Genomic DNA, 16,566 nt, shown 5'->3' with positions numbered 1-16,566 from the left:
CTCCTAAGCAAAGGGGTCAACCAACACGCATACACTATCTATCTATCTATCTATCTATCTATCTATCTATCTATCTATCTATCTATCTATCTATACCAGACTGGCCTCGAACTCAGAAATCCACCTGCCTCTGGCCCACCTCCCCCCCCCCACTCCCCCGTGCTGGGATTAAAGGGGTGTGCCACACGCCCGGCTAATATACTATATATTTAAGGTTCCCATTCATACATAAATCTATTATCTCTGGCTCTGGCACTCTAAGACTTGGGATATTATTATTATTATTATTATTATTATTATTTATTTTTTATTTTTTTGGTTTTTCGGGACAGGATTTATCTGCAGTCCTGGAACTCACCCTGTATACCAGGCTGGCCTCGAACTCAAGACTTGGAAAATTTAAAGCAGAGATTATATGACCAGAAGTACACTTTCTGGTCCTTGACGGAAAATGTTTGCCAATCTTTGGTTGGTTTTCTGTTTTTAATAAGGAAATGTTAATGCCTAAAAAAGCATATAGGATATACTACTCACCAAGATCTGAGTGTTAAATTGGACCCTGTGATTTAACCACTAGTCATTTTCCTGACTTGTACTTTATTTTTGAAATCTTTTAATGGTATCCTAGAACTCTCCAATTTATTTCCTATTATTAGTTAGGAACCCTCTCAAAGCAAATAAAGGGAAGGGTTTGCTGATAAGTTTCTGGGTCACTTACACACATGCACTTAAAACTGTCTTTTCTGTATAAGGTGCAGAAGTGCTGACTGCACAAATTGTACAGAAAACCAGACTAGAGAGAAAAAAACAAGAAGTGTCTGTATCTAAAGATGCCCCAGTGCCTACAAATGCTAAAAGGGCAAAGAAGCAAGAGAAGTCTCTGGGTAGAATTGCCTCACAGCCTAAGCCACCCGTGAAAAAGTCTCCACAAAAACGGAAGGTCAATGTAGCAAGAGGCCGTCGGAGTACCAAAGTCAGAAAGCAGCTCCAACCTGGTAAGAAACCCTCGTGGAATATATAACAGCAATTGAAATACCCCAATAACTTTAGTCCATATGGCAAATACCTTGGTTTCTTTTTCTTTTAAGTTTTAGATTTATGCATATCAGTGTTTTACTTGCATGTATGGCTATGCACCATATGCGTGTATTGCTTGTGAGGGCCAGAAGAAGGGGTCTGATCCCCTAGAACTATAATTAGCCGTATGTGTGAGCCATCATGTGGGTGCTAGAAACTGAACTCAGATTCTCTGCCAGAGCAACACGTGCTTTGAACCACTGAGCTAGCCCGAGCCCTGTTTCTTAGTTGTACTATTTACTTAAAAGTAAAATACGTAAATTGCTGCCTTTCACACCACATACATTATTCTAGATTGTTGACAGGTTTGAGCAACATACTCTTTAATTTAGTAAACTAAGATTCAGACAGTAGCCTCTACTTTAATTTTAAACATGAATTTTATAAGTTAAAGTATAAACATCCATATTTATGACTAAATATGCTTGCAAGTATCTGTTAGTGTTTTATAATCAGTTACAAAAGGCTGTAAGGGTGTCTGAAAATAAATATAAGTAGTAATCAAAACTATTTCTTTAAAAGATGGAATTTTAAGGTATTTTACTTTTGATAAACTTATGTACATAAACTAAAAGCTGAGTATACTACTCCTATATTTCCACCTGCTAGAAATTAGTTCTCCCCACAGTTACCTGGCAACAGCCATGTAGGCCTGGCCCACTATAAAAGAGGCTGTTTGGCCCCTCCCCCCTCTCTTACTCTTGCCCCTCTCTTGCCCTCTTGCTCCCCTCCCATTTCCTCCCCCACCCCCCATGCAGTCATGACCGGCCTCCACTTCTCTATTCTCTCCTCCTCCTCTCTGCCTTTCTCTGCCTCTGCTACTCTCTTAACTCTCTTCCCCATGCCCTGAATAAATCTATTCTATACTATAAAAAAAATGTACTTTTTTTCTTCTTTTAAAGATTCATTTTACATACATAAGTATACTGTAGCTGTCTTCAGACACATCAGAAGTGGGCATCAGATCCCATTACAGATGGTTGTGAGCCACCATGTGGTTGCTGGGAATTGAACTCAGGACCTCTGGTAGAACAGTCAGTGCTCTTAACGGCAGAGCCATCTCTCCAGCCCTAGAAATTACTTCTTTATCAGAAAATACAGTTGTCACCTCAGGCTTAACCTTGATAAAACAGAACATACAACATCCTACCCTTAGGAATATTTCTCTTAATTTTACTCTTCTGTATGTAATGTGTTTCTTTTTCCAAGTTGCAAAGTCGTTTTTCCATTTTAGAGTGAGTGTGTGTGTGTGTGTGTGTGTGTGTGTGTGTGTGTGCGCGCGCGCACACATGTGTTCATGCAGACATGTGTGCAAGTACGTACCCACGAATGCAGCTGCGACAGTGCCCTTGTAGACGTCAGAGTAGTCAGGCAAAAGGCAGTTCTCTCCACAGTGTGGGTTCCAGGTAAACAGTTAGCCAAGCATGCCCTACTGAGCCATCTTGGCGACTAAAGTCTTACCAGTAACACCTCATTTTTGATATTGAGTCCTGTTAGTATGCCCTCTGTTTTAACAAGGAGATTTGATTCTGTCATTTTTATATATTATATTATATATAATCTTCTGTCTTACTTCACTGACCCTCCTTTCTCCCTCACCTGTCACCCCGTGCCTGCATGTATTACTTATTACTTAGGGATGGGAAGTTTGAGTTTTTTCACATAGCCCTGGCTACCCTGGAACTCACTTTATAGACCAGCTGATGTTGAACTCAGAGATCTTTCTGCCTCTGCCTTCTGAGTGCTGGGATTAAAGGTGTATGCCACCACTGCTGGCCATTTTTATATATCTTACAGATGAGATTCAGCATAAAACTTCTGTTGGAGTATCAGAATTGTAGATGAGCTTTAGTATTTCTAAGTTCTTCTAATGTTTTATGATTGAAATTTTTTAAAATGCTTATCCTGAAGCAGGGCTGTAGTGGCGCACACCTTTAATCCCAGCACTTGGGAGGCAGAGGCAGGCAGATTTCTGAGTTCGAGGTCAGCCTGGTCTACAGAGTGAGTTCCAGGACAGCCAGGGCTACACAGAGAAACCGTTTAGAAAAACAAAAACAAGAAAATATGCTTCTCTTGAGCCAAGAGTTAAATCTACAGAACCAAATGCTTACTTTTCCTGTCTTCTAAAGTGCATAGGCGTACAAACTTGATTTCCCTCCTTTTTTCTGAAGGGAATTTATGGTTTAGTCTTATCCTGTGGGTTGTCATTGTTTGGTTAGTCCCTGTCTTTTCATTGCAGTTCTCCCTGGTTTTGTCCAGCATAGTTCTTCCTTTGTAGTCATTTTCTTATGCTTTGATCCTCCCAAATCTCTAATTCTTACGTTCATAATAACAATTTACTTCATACTCTTCTAACCACTTGATGTATTATTGATTATTATTATTATTATTGATTGATTGATTATTATTGGTTATTATTATTATTATTAATCACTTGATTTTGAGTTTATAAACAAGATTGCCCTTTAGATAATTTTATTCCTCCATTTTGTGATCACTTGTTCTAATCTGTTTTCTTTCTTACACTTGAAATATCAGTGTTTGGGAAGCCAGGTGAGCCTGGCATGATGCCTTTATTCCCAACATTCTGGATGCAGAGGCAAATAGAAGCTGTGAGTTCAAGGCCAGCCTGATATACAGACAAGTTTTAGGATAACCAGGCTACATGGGGGAAAAAAAAAACCCTGCTCAAACAAGAAATAAAAACCAGATGAAACATGACTTGGCTGATCTGTAGCATGTTAACTTTTCACTCTCCAAAGAAAATAAATGCTGAAGTCAGGTTTGTTTGTTTTTTGGTTGGTTGGTTTTTCTTTAACTATTCATTTTCTGTCCTTTTAAAAGTTTCTGATACAGTTTTTTATTTCTGAATTATTACTTGGCAGTATTATTATCTTTGTCTTAAATATGGATTATCATTGTTGTGTTTTTAAATTTTTTATGTGTGTAAGTGTTTTGCCAACATATGTATCTGTATATCACATACATGCCTGGTACTCAGTGAAGACAGAAAAGGGCGGCAGGCAGATTTCTGAGTTTGAGGCCAGCCTGGGTCTACAGAGTGAGTTCCAGGACAGCCAAAGAAATGGATGAGTATATAGAAACTGTAATGTTAACAGAAGTAGACCAAAATCAGTGTCAGTTAGGTATATTAGATCATAAAATAAATTCAGTGTTTCCAATGTATTTAGAGAGCCACCAAGAAAATTCTCTGCTTTGGCCCCTTTTCTGCCCTAGCACTCTTAGGGTTTTTGTTTTTGTTTTGTTTTGTTTTGTTTTTTAAACAGCTAAGCTGTGTTTGATTAATTTTTCCTCCAACACTCTTCTCATTCCAAATGCTACATGGTAGGCCAGAGGTTTTTCTCTCCTTAAATGCAATACTTAATTAAATGTATAAACTGCCCTTTTGTAGGCAGGTTGTTGATTCATTTCATACCTCCTGTGATTGAGGATTAAGACTTCATTTGGCTTTTCTCTGCATCCATTTGTCTGCAAAGGGAATTCTTTTGTTGTTGTTGTTGTTTTGTTTTGTTTTGTTTTGTTTTGAGACGGGGTTTCTCTGTGTAGCCCTGGCTGTCCTGGAACTCCTTTGTAGACCAGGCTGGCCTCAAACTCAGAAATCCGCCTGCCTCTGCCTCCTGAGTGCTGGGATTAAAGGCATGCACCACCATGCCTAGCGGCAAAGGGAATTCTTACATATTCTTAGTATATAATATTATACTTAGTATATATTACTTAGTATATAATATAGTATTATATATTCTTAGTATAGTTGTGAACTTTGTTTTTTATAATAACAGCATTTAAGAAAGATTAGTGTACAGAGGATGCCTTGCAAGCAGATAGATCTTATTACAGAAAGAAAACTATTAGGAAATTGCCTCTTTTGCAGTTAATAATACCTTTATTGCTAAAAGTAAAGTTTTAAATGTAAAATTAATGATGACTACTCACCACTTTTGTAATGTTTTCTATCATAAAGCTAAACATCTCTATTTTGAACTTGGTTTTTTGGCAAATGATTTCTGAGAAATTGTGCTAGCAAACTATATAATACATATTTCAAATTTCTAAATCACATTTTAACTATTTGTAAGCACATTGTAGACACTCTGGTGTTTTGTTTTTCTATCTTTTTTGTAAATCTGTTGAATTGGCTATTAATTTTCACTTAAGATATAGGAATATGCAGGTTATTCTAAGTAGAACAAACATTACATCTGTCCTTTTATGTTTTATTCTGAAGCCAAAAAAGAAATTGCTTTACATCTTCAATCAGAAATTTCATCAGATGGTCAAAAAGATGGACTTAACCTAAGTACATCTCAACAAGAAAGTATTGCAATGATTCCTAAAGGTCCTCTTGAAAACTCAGTTATCAGCTGTGACTCCCAGGCCCTAAATATGTTGGCTGATCTGGCATTAAGCTCTGCTGCTTCTTCTATACCATCTTGTAAGCACAGGAACCTTCCCTGCTTCTCTGATGTGCCACGAAACAATGTTTTACTCACTAAAGAAAATCCATTGCATGGTGCCTCTGACCATGAATATCATAAGGGAGTTAAAAGTCAAAAAGCTGTACTACTGCCTAAACCATACTCTGACGAGATTAGTTCAGAGTCAGACTTAACGCGTAGCCAAGAAGAAAACTTGATACCTTGTGCTCAGCCTCTTGCTGTTGCCCAGCCAGCACCCCATGCGGAAGCCCAGGAATTGTCAGATGCAAGTCAGAACTCTGTTGTTGTGGAACATTCCTATGCCTTGCTCCTTGCTGAACAGTCACATAAACATGTGCATCAGAGAAAGCTTCCAAGCCCTGCTTTTGTAAAGAATGGGACAAAGGGCCCTGAAGCTGGAACACCGGTAGGAAAGGTCATGCCGTTTCGGCATCTACAGAACACCTCCCCTCTACAAAAGCTTTCTGAAGATGCATTGACGAAGCGCAAAAGTCTGTTTGTATCCTCCACCCTTAAAGAGTTTTTTTGCTCTCATACTGTTCTTAAATGTGATGGCTCCTTTAAAATTACTTTCAAATGTGAAGGAGAGTATGTATTCAGCTTAGATAGCAAATACACCAGCAACCCATTGGAGAAAACTGTTTTGAGAGCATTACATGGGTAAGTATGAGGGATACAGGTTTTTGTTAACATCTGTAATAAGATGTAAGACTAATGGCTAACTTTGGGGAAGGATAAAATATTATAAAGTCATAATAATGTCAAGTGTCTGTTTACTGAGAGTTGACAATTTCAGGTTTTGCCACTGTGGATGACCACATGAAGTACTTTAAATTTAACCTTATAAATGGATTTTCATTTACAATGTTTGTTAACCAAATAGGAGTGAATTGTTTTTAAATGAATGATTCTATAAGTCTTCCCTAAGAAGGTGGTGGTAGCACATATCATTAATCCTAGCACCTTGGGGGCTGAGGCCGGTGGATCTTAAGTTTAAAGACAGCTTCATCTACAGAGGGAGTTCGAGATCAGTCAGAGGGACAAGAGAAACCCTGTCATGAAAAAAACAAAACAAAACAAAAAAAGAAGACTAAGTCATAGCAACAATAATAGATTTATTAGCACTACAGTTTTCTGGAGCTTAAATTAAAATGGCTTTCTTAGTTATTGCCTTTTGTGACCTGGAATAAGTATGTGATTCTCAGTTCATTGTCTATACAGCTCACTTAGAAATCTTATTGAGCTGCAGATTCTGGTGCATTCTGGGGTTTATATTACAAGTTTCAAGGTGTCATTGGTGGGTTAGTCTGTATAGTGGGGTTTTTTTGTTTTGGTTTGTTTTTTTGTTTTTGTATTATTTGTAAGTACACTGTAGCTATCTTCAGACACTTCAGAAGAGGGCGTCAGATCTCATTACAGATGGTTGTTAGCCACCATGTGGTTGCTGGAATTTGAACTCAGGACCTTTGGAAGAGCAGTCAGTGCTCTTAACCTCTGAGCCATCTCACCAGCCCCTAGATAGTGGTTTTTGAGTATGGGTTTAATGGAAGCTATGTCCTGAGGGTTATTAATATATTATTAGGCCTTTGCAATGACTTGCCACCATAATAAATTATAGCAATTATTAGCAAGAAGAATTGACACTATGGAATGTCATTCAGCATTTGTGAATCATTTTATATTAACTAAATGACATTCCACATTACCAGATTTCTCTATTTTTATGGGTTCACACAGGGAGTTGACTTCCTAGTCTGAATCCTGTATAACTGTAGCATAACTATGCAGTTCTCTTAACTCTAGTTCAGCCTATTTCAGCCTTCTGCTGTCTTTTGCCTAAGGCCAGAAATGTTTTGTATCTTTCCTTGTAGTTTCACAACACTATTTAGAACTAAAATCTGAAAATAATACAGTTTTTACTACATTGCTCAGAGAATATTGTAATCATTATACTTTTCCAACTATTATTAAAGACACAAATGAAAACTAAGTGAACTAGCCATTCTCAGCCAAACTAAAGTGATAAGAATCTGGAGAGTTGCTAGAACCATTAGTACCACAATAGACAGGCTGTCTCCAGAGTGCGTTTGGGTGGTATGAAAGACAAATACTAGACTGAGAGTCAAGAGACTCAGTTGTTCTTCCATATGAGTTTTGTTACTTGAAATAAGTCACTTAAAGTTCTTGATCCTTGGTTTTCTTCTCTTTAAAGTGAATGGGTTATACTTAATAATTATTTGTTAAATTAACTCTTATATTTCATATTTGTAATTTTGAAAATAAAAATGAGCACAAAATAATTGATAGAGGAACTTGTTTATGGTAACTAAAAGTAGCATTATTTTTTGCATTTTCTTTAATATCTTAGACCCTGGAACACTGATTGGCCTGAAAATGTGGACGATGTGAAGCTTTTACTTCATATATGGGTAGCTCTGTTCTATAGCAAAAAGAACAAAGTCATCGGGTCACCTCGAAAGGTAGTAGAACACAAAAACCCAGCAAAATATGTATGCATAAATAGGTCTTTAGAATCTTTGGATCACAGTGAAATTGAGGAGTTTTCCAATGTGGAAAGACCCTCTATTGGAGGGTCTGTAGACCCTCTGTTGGAGACTAAGGAAACACACATTGGCCATGCCACCAATATTACCTTTCCTGGACCTAACTGCCTGCTTCCTTTCATTAATCCACCAACTACCAGAGACTTGGAACTCTGTGTACAGAATGACCAGAAAGAAGTATTTACAGGGGAGTGTCACCTGGATACTTCAGGAAACCAGAATTTCATCTATTGTAATACTGAGGTGAGATGCTATTTTAAATGCTGGTATTAATTTTTTGATGAATTTTCATTTTATATGTAAATTTATTCAAGGTATTTTTTCAGGGGGAAAAGTGGGTCTTCCAACTAGGTAAAGTATTTTAATTCACCAGACTTAATCTTTATAAAGTGTTTTCATTGTTCACGGCTAGGTTTTATCTACCGTCTTGAGTAAGAGAAAGGAATCCAATATGTAAGAACCCAGCTTGTCACTTATTAGTATTATTATTTGGGGCAAAGTACTTACTCTGAGCTTGTTTTAAGAGAAGTGACTAACTAGGGATAGTTTAGTGGATAAATTGCTTGTTTTGTAAATATATGGACCTGAGTTCAAATTTGTAGCACCCATGTCCCGGGCATGGTACTGTGCATCTATAACCACAACACTAGGGGATTAGGCAGAGGGTAGAGACATTAATCCCTAGGGCTTACTCACCCTGGCATATTCAATGGGCTCCAAGCCAGGGAGAGAAAATACAAGGTGAATAAAACCTGAAGAACAGTAACTAAAATTGACCTCTGACCTACACACATGCACCGCAGGAACACACACAGATAACATAACATATCTAGGTTTGCCTAGATATTATGGATCAAATGTTAGTAATATTAATAATGCTTTGGTAGACTGCTAAAGCAGACTAAAATGGACCATGTTTGAATTAGTTTGGAAAGCAGATAATTGAGTTCTACCAACCACACCTTTAAAGAAAAATCATTTATGGGTAATTATTTTCTAAGTATGGAAAAAATACTTTGTTTTACTCCTTCACTTTCAGCGAGGCCAAATAATTCACATTTTATCTATCATAAATAAAAAAGTGGTAACAAACATTTTCTAAAGCTCATGACCCAGGTTTAGTCTAGAATAACTTGACAGCTTGAACGGCACCTATAGAACTTGTTTTCACATTGGGGAGTGTTCTAAGCCTTTTACTCACAGAAACTCTGTTAATTCTGAAACAAGGCAAGTAAAGTGAGAACTGTTAGCTCGGGCTGGAGAGATGGTTCAGTGGTTAAGAACACCTGATGCTCTTCCACCGAACTCTTGGTATATGTGTGGACACACACACAAATTAAATAGATAAATAAGTGAATGAATGAATGAGTAAAAGAGCTGTTGGCTCAAGAGACCGAGGCTAAAGAAATTGTCTAAAGTCACATTATAAATAGCAAAACGAAGATTTAGATCCAATCTATGCAGACCTGGCTGGCCTCCCACTCAGAGATCTTCCCTGCCTGCCTGCCTGCCTTCCTCTGCCTTTCAAGTGTTAAAGGTACTCAGTACACCTGGCACGTTTAAGATCTAGTTGACTGGTTTAATAGAATAGAGAATTCTGGTCACTGATGTTGTTTTTTAATGCTTGTTTGTTTCTTTATTTGAAACATACTTTACTTTAGTTCCACATACCTTGGAACTTTTCTTATTCCACCCTCTGAATGTTGGAATTACAGTGACATGCCACTACCCCCACAAGCTGGTGTATAGCTAAGTGGTAGAGTGCTCACTTAATGTATATAAGAATCTAAGTTCAAACTTTGCACCACAAAGAAAGGAAACAACACATCCCTAATGGGATGGGTTTGTGTAGCTCTACCCTCTGATGATTTCTTATACATTAAGACTCAGAAAACAAAACCCTTGCCATTTTTATATATGTAATTTTTCTTAATCTGTTGAACTCTTTTTTTAAAAAATTTTTTGTCATTTCAGGTAACTGGAGGTAAAGCCAAACTAGAATTATCAGATAAACTAGAGACTTCTAATGTTGTGCTGCCTGGTGTTGTAAGTGCCCAAAGTAATGGAACTTGTATCCCCAGCGAAGATAAAACCTGTCAGAGCACAAAGATGGTTTCTTATAAGTCTGTCACACAAGCCACCTTGACCACAGCTTATGATGAGGCTGGCAGTGAATTGATGTGTCAGAAGTCTGTGTTCGACAACCTTGAGAACAAAGTTGATAGTTTTCACCCATCACTGCTGATAAAAACAGATGAGTCTGGCAGTGAATCGATGTGTCAGAAGTCTGTGTTCGACAACCTTGAGAACAAAGTTGATAGTTTTCACCCATCACTGCTGATAAAAACAGATGAGTCTGGCAGTGAATCGATGTGTCAGAAGTCTGTGTTCGACAACCTTGAGAACAAAGTTGATAGTTTTCACCCATCACTGCTGATAAAAGCAGGTGCTGTACAGGATGTTATCCAGCATAGCAGCCACATAAATAATGAATGTCAGCCCTCTGTGGAAAGGAGGGAGGATAATGTGGAATGTATGATGGTTAATCTTGATCCAGTTACTCTTGCTTTTGAAAAAAATGCCAATGTGCCAATACATACGAAAGTAAATACAACTGACAAACCTAAAGGCTTTAATATCGAACTGGTTAAACAAGTATCCCCTGCCTTGAGTATTCAGTATCCTGTGTCTGCGATGGAAGAGGTACAAACACAAAGTTCTAGGAATGTTCCTTCTCTTGCTATGTCAGAGTATAAAGATAGTAAGTGCCTTTCTGCCTCTTCAGTAAAAAAGGAAACACCTCCTGACAGCCTGTGTCTATTACAGAAAGAGAGTCCTCTGACATCATCAGCTGATGGATTGATAATGGAGGCACTCTCCTTAGTTAAAAGTTCTAGTTATTCATTAGCCAGTAATAAAACAAAGTGCCCACAAGATGCCTCTCTACAGACTCAGAATGGCTTGAGCATGTCTTTAGATGAGGTTCTAGAACCATCAAAAGTTATAGTCTCATCAACCTCTGTTACCTTAAGGGAACAGCAGTCGCCTAGCTGTATTCCAGCGATGAGTGATGTAGCGGGTGCCTCTTCAGTAATAATGAATAGCGGCAATAGTAGTCTAAACCAAGAAAAGATTTTACAAACATTTAATTTAGTGTTTCCCAAACATACTGGTCTCTCACTGAATAGGGAAGAGGTTAGCATGGAGTTTTCAGGGGAAGATGCTGATATTGATCTAACTCTAACAATATCACCACCTACAAGACCCAGTGAGGAGATAGCAGCTGGTGAAATTGAACAATTGCAGAGGACCCCAGTATCAAATGTAGGGCAACAGAGTAGATCTGAAGAAATGGTTGAACCAGAAGAGCAGGAGAGACTCATAAAAAACAGAGAAATGAATTCAGCTAGCTGTCTGTCAGTGTATCCTGTGGAATCCAGAGAACTACTAAAAAATTGTACCCCTGAAATTACAGAGAAATTTAATGTCACCTCGGTCTTTCCCTTTGGCCCTCTAATAGAAGTGTCACCAGCCTCAAGTCCTGATCCCATAGTACAGAGCGGAGACAGACAGTTGTCTCCATGTTGTTTAAAACTCCATAGCTCACAGTCTGAGGAGAGTAACCAGTTCTCCCAGATGAAGTCAGAAGAAGTAACTATGCCAGAAAAAGCAAGTCTTCTTGGTCCCGAGAGTCCAAAGGGACAAGATAAGTCAGCTGAAGTACAAGTGCAGATCTCAGCGGAAATGCCACAGATACCAACTAATGCAGAAGTAGAAGGCAGACTTAATGTGCCTGGTAAAGGAACTGAGGTCAGTGTCCCCAGTGAGCAGAGTGAGAATTTATCTTTCTTAGAAAAGGTACAGTGCGATGCAGAGTTAAATAAGCTTACCTCACCTGCTAAATATGGAGATAATTTTAAGCCTCTTGAGAAACATGTAAAATCGGGAAATTTGTTGGAGGCAGATTGTATCGAGAACAGAAACATGGATGTAAAACACCTTGCTTTGGAGTCCAGTGTACCCTCATGTAGTCCTAGAAAAGTTGTTGAAAATAAATCTTTGACTGACACATTGGTTTCTATAACCACAAGTGGAATAGTGAATAAGTCATTAAAACAGACTAGTTCTAAAAACATTAAGGAAAATGTCTGTGACAGTGATGTAAAAACAGAGGCTGATAGTAATATGCAGGTTGAGGCAGTGAACTCTGCCTTCATTGACAAAACTGATGCTCAGGCACACTCTCACCCAGAAGTCTCAGAGTGTGCCTCTTCCTCTGACAGTGCTCAGCGCACCTATTATACACAACCAGTGAGGGTAGAGCCAGGGTTTCAAACACAGGGAACACCAGTTGTCAGGATGGCCGGCTTACTTAAGAATATTGGAGCTGAATTACATGAAGAAAGAATGGGTCTCAGTGCTACTGGACTTCAGTCTAACTCCATGACTACAAAAGATGAACAAAAAACAGTGCATGTGCTACAGGACACAATATGTGAAGTAAAAGAGTTCTTGAATGGTGATGTTTTCTCCCAAAATGCCCATTCTTGCCAAAATGCAGTAGACTTCAGTAAAAGTATCAGTGAAGAGCCTTCTGATTCCTTTGTCCCAGAATTTGTTGACTCTATTTGTGGCGTCTACAAAGAACATACTTTAATTGAAAGCCCTAGCATGGTACATGAAACCAAGGCAGATGCTGAAACACTGAGCAGGGATACAGAGATAAGTGTAAATGCTTCCATCTCCTGTGGACCATGTTCTGGAGACTGTGTTCAGGATTCTTATGATTGTGAAAACTGCAAATTTGATGTGGAGAATTTGAGAGGTAATCGCGAAAGCCAAAAACATGCTGTAAAAGATAGCTCTGACTCTTTCACAAGCTTAAACAACAGTGATGACACCCGGGCCTGTTCTAGCAAAATTTCAACGATTGAGATACACATCCCACCCAGAGACCAGGAAACAGAACCACGTCCTATCTCACCAAATAAGTGTATACCACGCTACATCCAGATCCCAGATTCCCATGGTATCCCCAAGACTTACACTAACTTTACTATAACAAAAGAAGTCAAAGATACCACAAGAAGGTTGCATAGCCTGAAGAAGCATCGGAATTTTAGAGCAAACTGCAACCTCCTCAGCTCCTGGGCTAGCACTTGGCATGTGACAGATGACCTTACTCAGAATACATTAGACCTAGAGTACTTGCGTTTTGACCATAAGCTAAAACAAATAAAGAAGGGAAATTCTCAGCAGTCTTCCTTCCCTAAGGAATCGCTCGTCCAAATCTCAGTTGGAACATCCCCTTCCACACAAACATCTGAGACCTCAGGTCTACATCTTTCACCCAAGAGCAGGAGCCCCATTCTGGTGACAGTTGTACAAGCAGACACCAGGCAGAAGAGTCATCACAGAAGAAGTTGCTTACCCAGCAGTCTTGACGGCTCTGGCTCTTTTTGGAAGGAAAAATGTCAAAGAAGAAATCTTAAAAATTCTGAAAGAAGTCAGACTGTTCCATTCCACCTCAATAAACTGAAATACAACAGTACTTTAAAAGAACCTAGAAATGATATTTCACTTATTCTAAATGAATATGCTGAATTTAATAAGATAATGATGAATAACAACCAAATTGTTTCCCAAGATGAAGAGTTAAATGCAGCTTCTGCAGAAGCTATGTTCCAGGAAGCATACCAGCCAAGACAGTCGGTATCCTACAAAGATGTGATCACAGACTTGTGTGCCACTCTGCATGTCAAACTCAAAGGAGTTGTGAGAGAGGCTTGTAAGAGCCCTTTCTGGTTCTACCTCGTTGAAACAGAAGATAAGTCATTCTTTTTAAGAACAAAGGTAAAGTACTAGCTTACTCTGTACTACATTATCTTCTCGTTTTAGTTTATTTTAGAAGTAATAAACTTGGAAGTTTGGGCTTATAAAGAAATGGGATGGGATAGGATATATAGTTTTTAATCCTGTGTACTATATGGCAGGTGTTGTCAGTAAATTCCAACGGTGCAAAAGAGAAAAGGCTAATGGTGAATCAAGACAAATGATAGCATCCCCCATGTCAGACTTTGACCATGGTTACATTAGTTTTCAGTGACCACATTCTTACTTTACCATTCAAAGTTTTTTTTTTAAAGAAAAATTATATTCCAGGACTGTGATGATGGCTCAGTCAGTAAAATGTGAGTCAGCATATGAAGGCCTGATCACAGCACTCATACAAAAAGCTGTGTATGTGATCTGTGATCCAAATACTTGTGTATTCCTGGGGCTTGCTGGCCAGCCATTCTAGTTAAATAGATTAGCTCTGGGTTAGGTGGAAACCCTATATTAATATGGTGGAGATAATAGAAGATACCTGAATACCAGCCTTGGTGCCCACATTCATTTATACATAGAACTCATACACCAAATATCATTTTCATTGATGATACATTGCAGGAAAGTAGGTAATAATTTCTGAAATGAAGGCAGGTCTTTCATGGTAACATTTTGGGAAAAGTAATCTTTGTACTAATTCAGATATATTCTACAAAGGGCTTAGTGTTGCAGAGAAAAACAAAAGGTGTAGGACAGAGAACCGAAGGGACAAGAACCCAGCTTGCAGGGATGACAGAGGCTCGTCAGGATCACTGGACATCAAGAGATGAGTTTGGAGACACACGAAAGAGCCATGCTAGGAAGGGACTCACTAATATTTTTTTAACGATATTAGGGATCGTACAGATGGCCCAGCAGTTAATCATACTTGGCTATTCTTGCAGAGGGCCTGGAGTTGGTTCCCAGCACCCACCCAGTGATTCATAACTGCCCACGGGCTTTTGAATGGTTTGAAAATATTTCACCATGAGGACACTGTTTATAATAGAGAGTAACATGTTTGTACAAAGGTACAATTTTTTTTTTTTAAAGATTTATTTATTTATTATATGTAAGTACACTGTAGCTGTCTTCAGACACTCCAGAAGAGGGCGTCAGATCTTGTTATGGATGGTTATGAGCCACCATGTGGTTGCTGGGATTTGAACTCCGGACCTTCAGAAGAGCAGTTGGGTGCTCTTACCCACTGAGCCATCTTACCAGCCCCACAAAGGTACAATTTTTAAGTGAGGAAATGAACACATACTAAAATTTACTTGAGAATTATATGTATTCAAGAGCACAATGTGTGTTGGGTGTGATGGCTGACTCCTGTAAATCATAGTAGTTGGCTGACTGAGATGGGAGAATCACAGATAGTTTGAGATCCTATCTCACAGCACAAAGTTCTATAAGCCTTGGAAACATCCTGAATAATTCTGGCAAGTTGTGAACTATTCTTTAGTGTTGGGATGCAAGACTGTTTGTAAGATGGGGATCTGCAAACAGTGACAAATCAATCTTAAATCTTTCAGTAGACTATTAAAAGAACTTGATCAAATTATATTGTCCCTTTTGAGTGATAATAAAATAGTCAGATATTCGCCTGTTTGGGAAATCCAAAGCAGACAAAGTAATACATCACAAAGACAGTAAACATTCTGATTGCATGTGGAGTATAGTTGGGGTATCCAATGGCAAGCAGTAGTCCTTCATGCAGAAGCATTACATAAGAGGCATAAGGGAGGATGGGGTTGAGGAAAGTGCATCACCCTTTTATTCGGATATGGACAGCCAAGGAACAATTAACTCTTCAAGTTGGTTCTCATTAGTAATAAAGGAATGTACTGGTATGTTGCTAAAATTCTTGCTATATAGTAAAAGTAACAGCATTATGCAAACACCTAGCAAATCTGTCCAGTCTCACTCCCCTGAATGTGAAACTTCCTGTATGTATACTATTCTGGACTTTTTTTTCTTTAAAGCAGCCTTTGATATTTTATAAACTTCTTTTATCACTAAAATAAACTTCTTGCTTGGGCTGCTGAGATGGTTCAGTAAGAAAAGGGACTGGACACCACACCTAACAACCTGAGTTTGAGCCCCAGGACCCACATGGTAGGAGAGAACCAAATCTTGAAAGTTACCACCTAACCTCCACATGGAGCCCATGGCATGTGTGTATGCACCCATTTACATATATATACAAAAACACATACTAATAATTTTTTAACTAAAAACTGAAATTATGTGTGTGTTTAGTAATAAGAACAGTAGCTATTTGCATGGCCTTAGAGATAGGATTTCCTTTTTTTTTTTTTAACATATTGTTAAATATTTTTGTTTGCTTTGTGTGTGTATATATATATATATAAATAAATAGTTGTTCCTGGGCATGGTGGCACATACCTTTAATCCCAGCACTTGGAGGCATAGACAGCTGGATCTCTGAATTTGAGACCAGCATGGTCTACATAGTGCATTCCAGGGCAGCCAGGGTTATATAGAGAGACTTTTTGTCTCTAGAAACAAAAAGTTCTGTATAAGTATCCTTTTTTTTTTTTTTTTTTTTTTTTTTTTTTTTTTTTTTTTTTTTTTTT

General features: G+C 38.3%; 1 protein-coding gene across 3 annotated transcripts in view; it reads left to right on the top strand.

Moving 5' to 3' along the window:
- Positions 1-16,566, top strand: part of Tasor2 (transcription activation suppressor family member 2) — a 44,088-nt gene that overhangs the window by 22,609 nt on the left and 4,913 nt on the right. For 2 of the 3 annotated variants that reach the window (XM_029547367.1, XM_029547368.1), the window contains exons 11-14: positions 753-995; positions 5,324-6,194; positions 7,903-8,341; positions 10,073-13,951. In XM_029547367.1, coding sequence (XP_029403227.1) covers positions 753-995; positions 5,324-6,194; positions 7,903-8,341; positions 10,073-13,951 — 5,432 coding nt within the window. The remainder of the gene's footprint in view (positions 1-752; positions 996-5,323; positions 6,195-7,902; positions 8,342-10,072; positions 13,952-16,566) is intronic. The other variant, XM_029547369.1, reaches the window with a different exon arrangement.

Source organism: Mus pahari, chromosome 16 (genome assembly GCF_900095145.1).
Source record: "Mus pahari chromosome 16, PAHARI_EIJ_v1.1, whole genome shotgun sequence".
NCBI classification, from domain to species: domain Eukaryota; kingdom Metazoa; phylum Chordata; class Mammalia; order Rodentia; family Muridae; genus Mus; species Mus pahari.
Note: the sequence above shows the minus strand (reverse complement) of the source record. Positions and strands in the feature narration are given on the sequence as shown.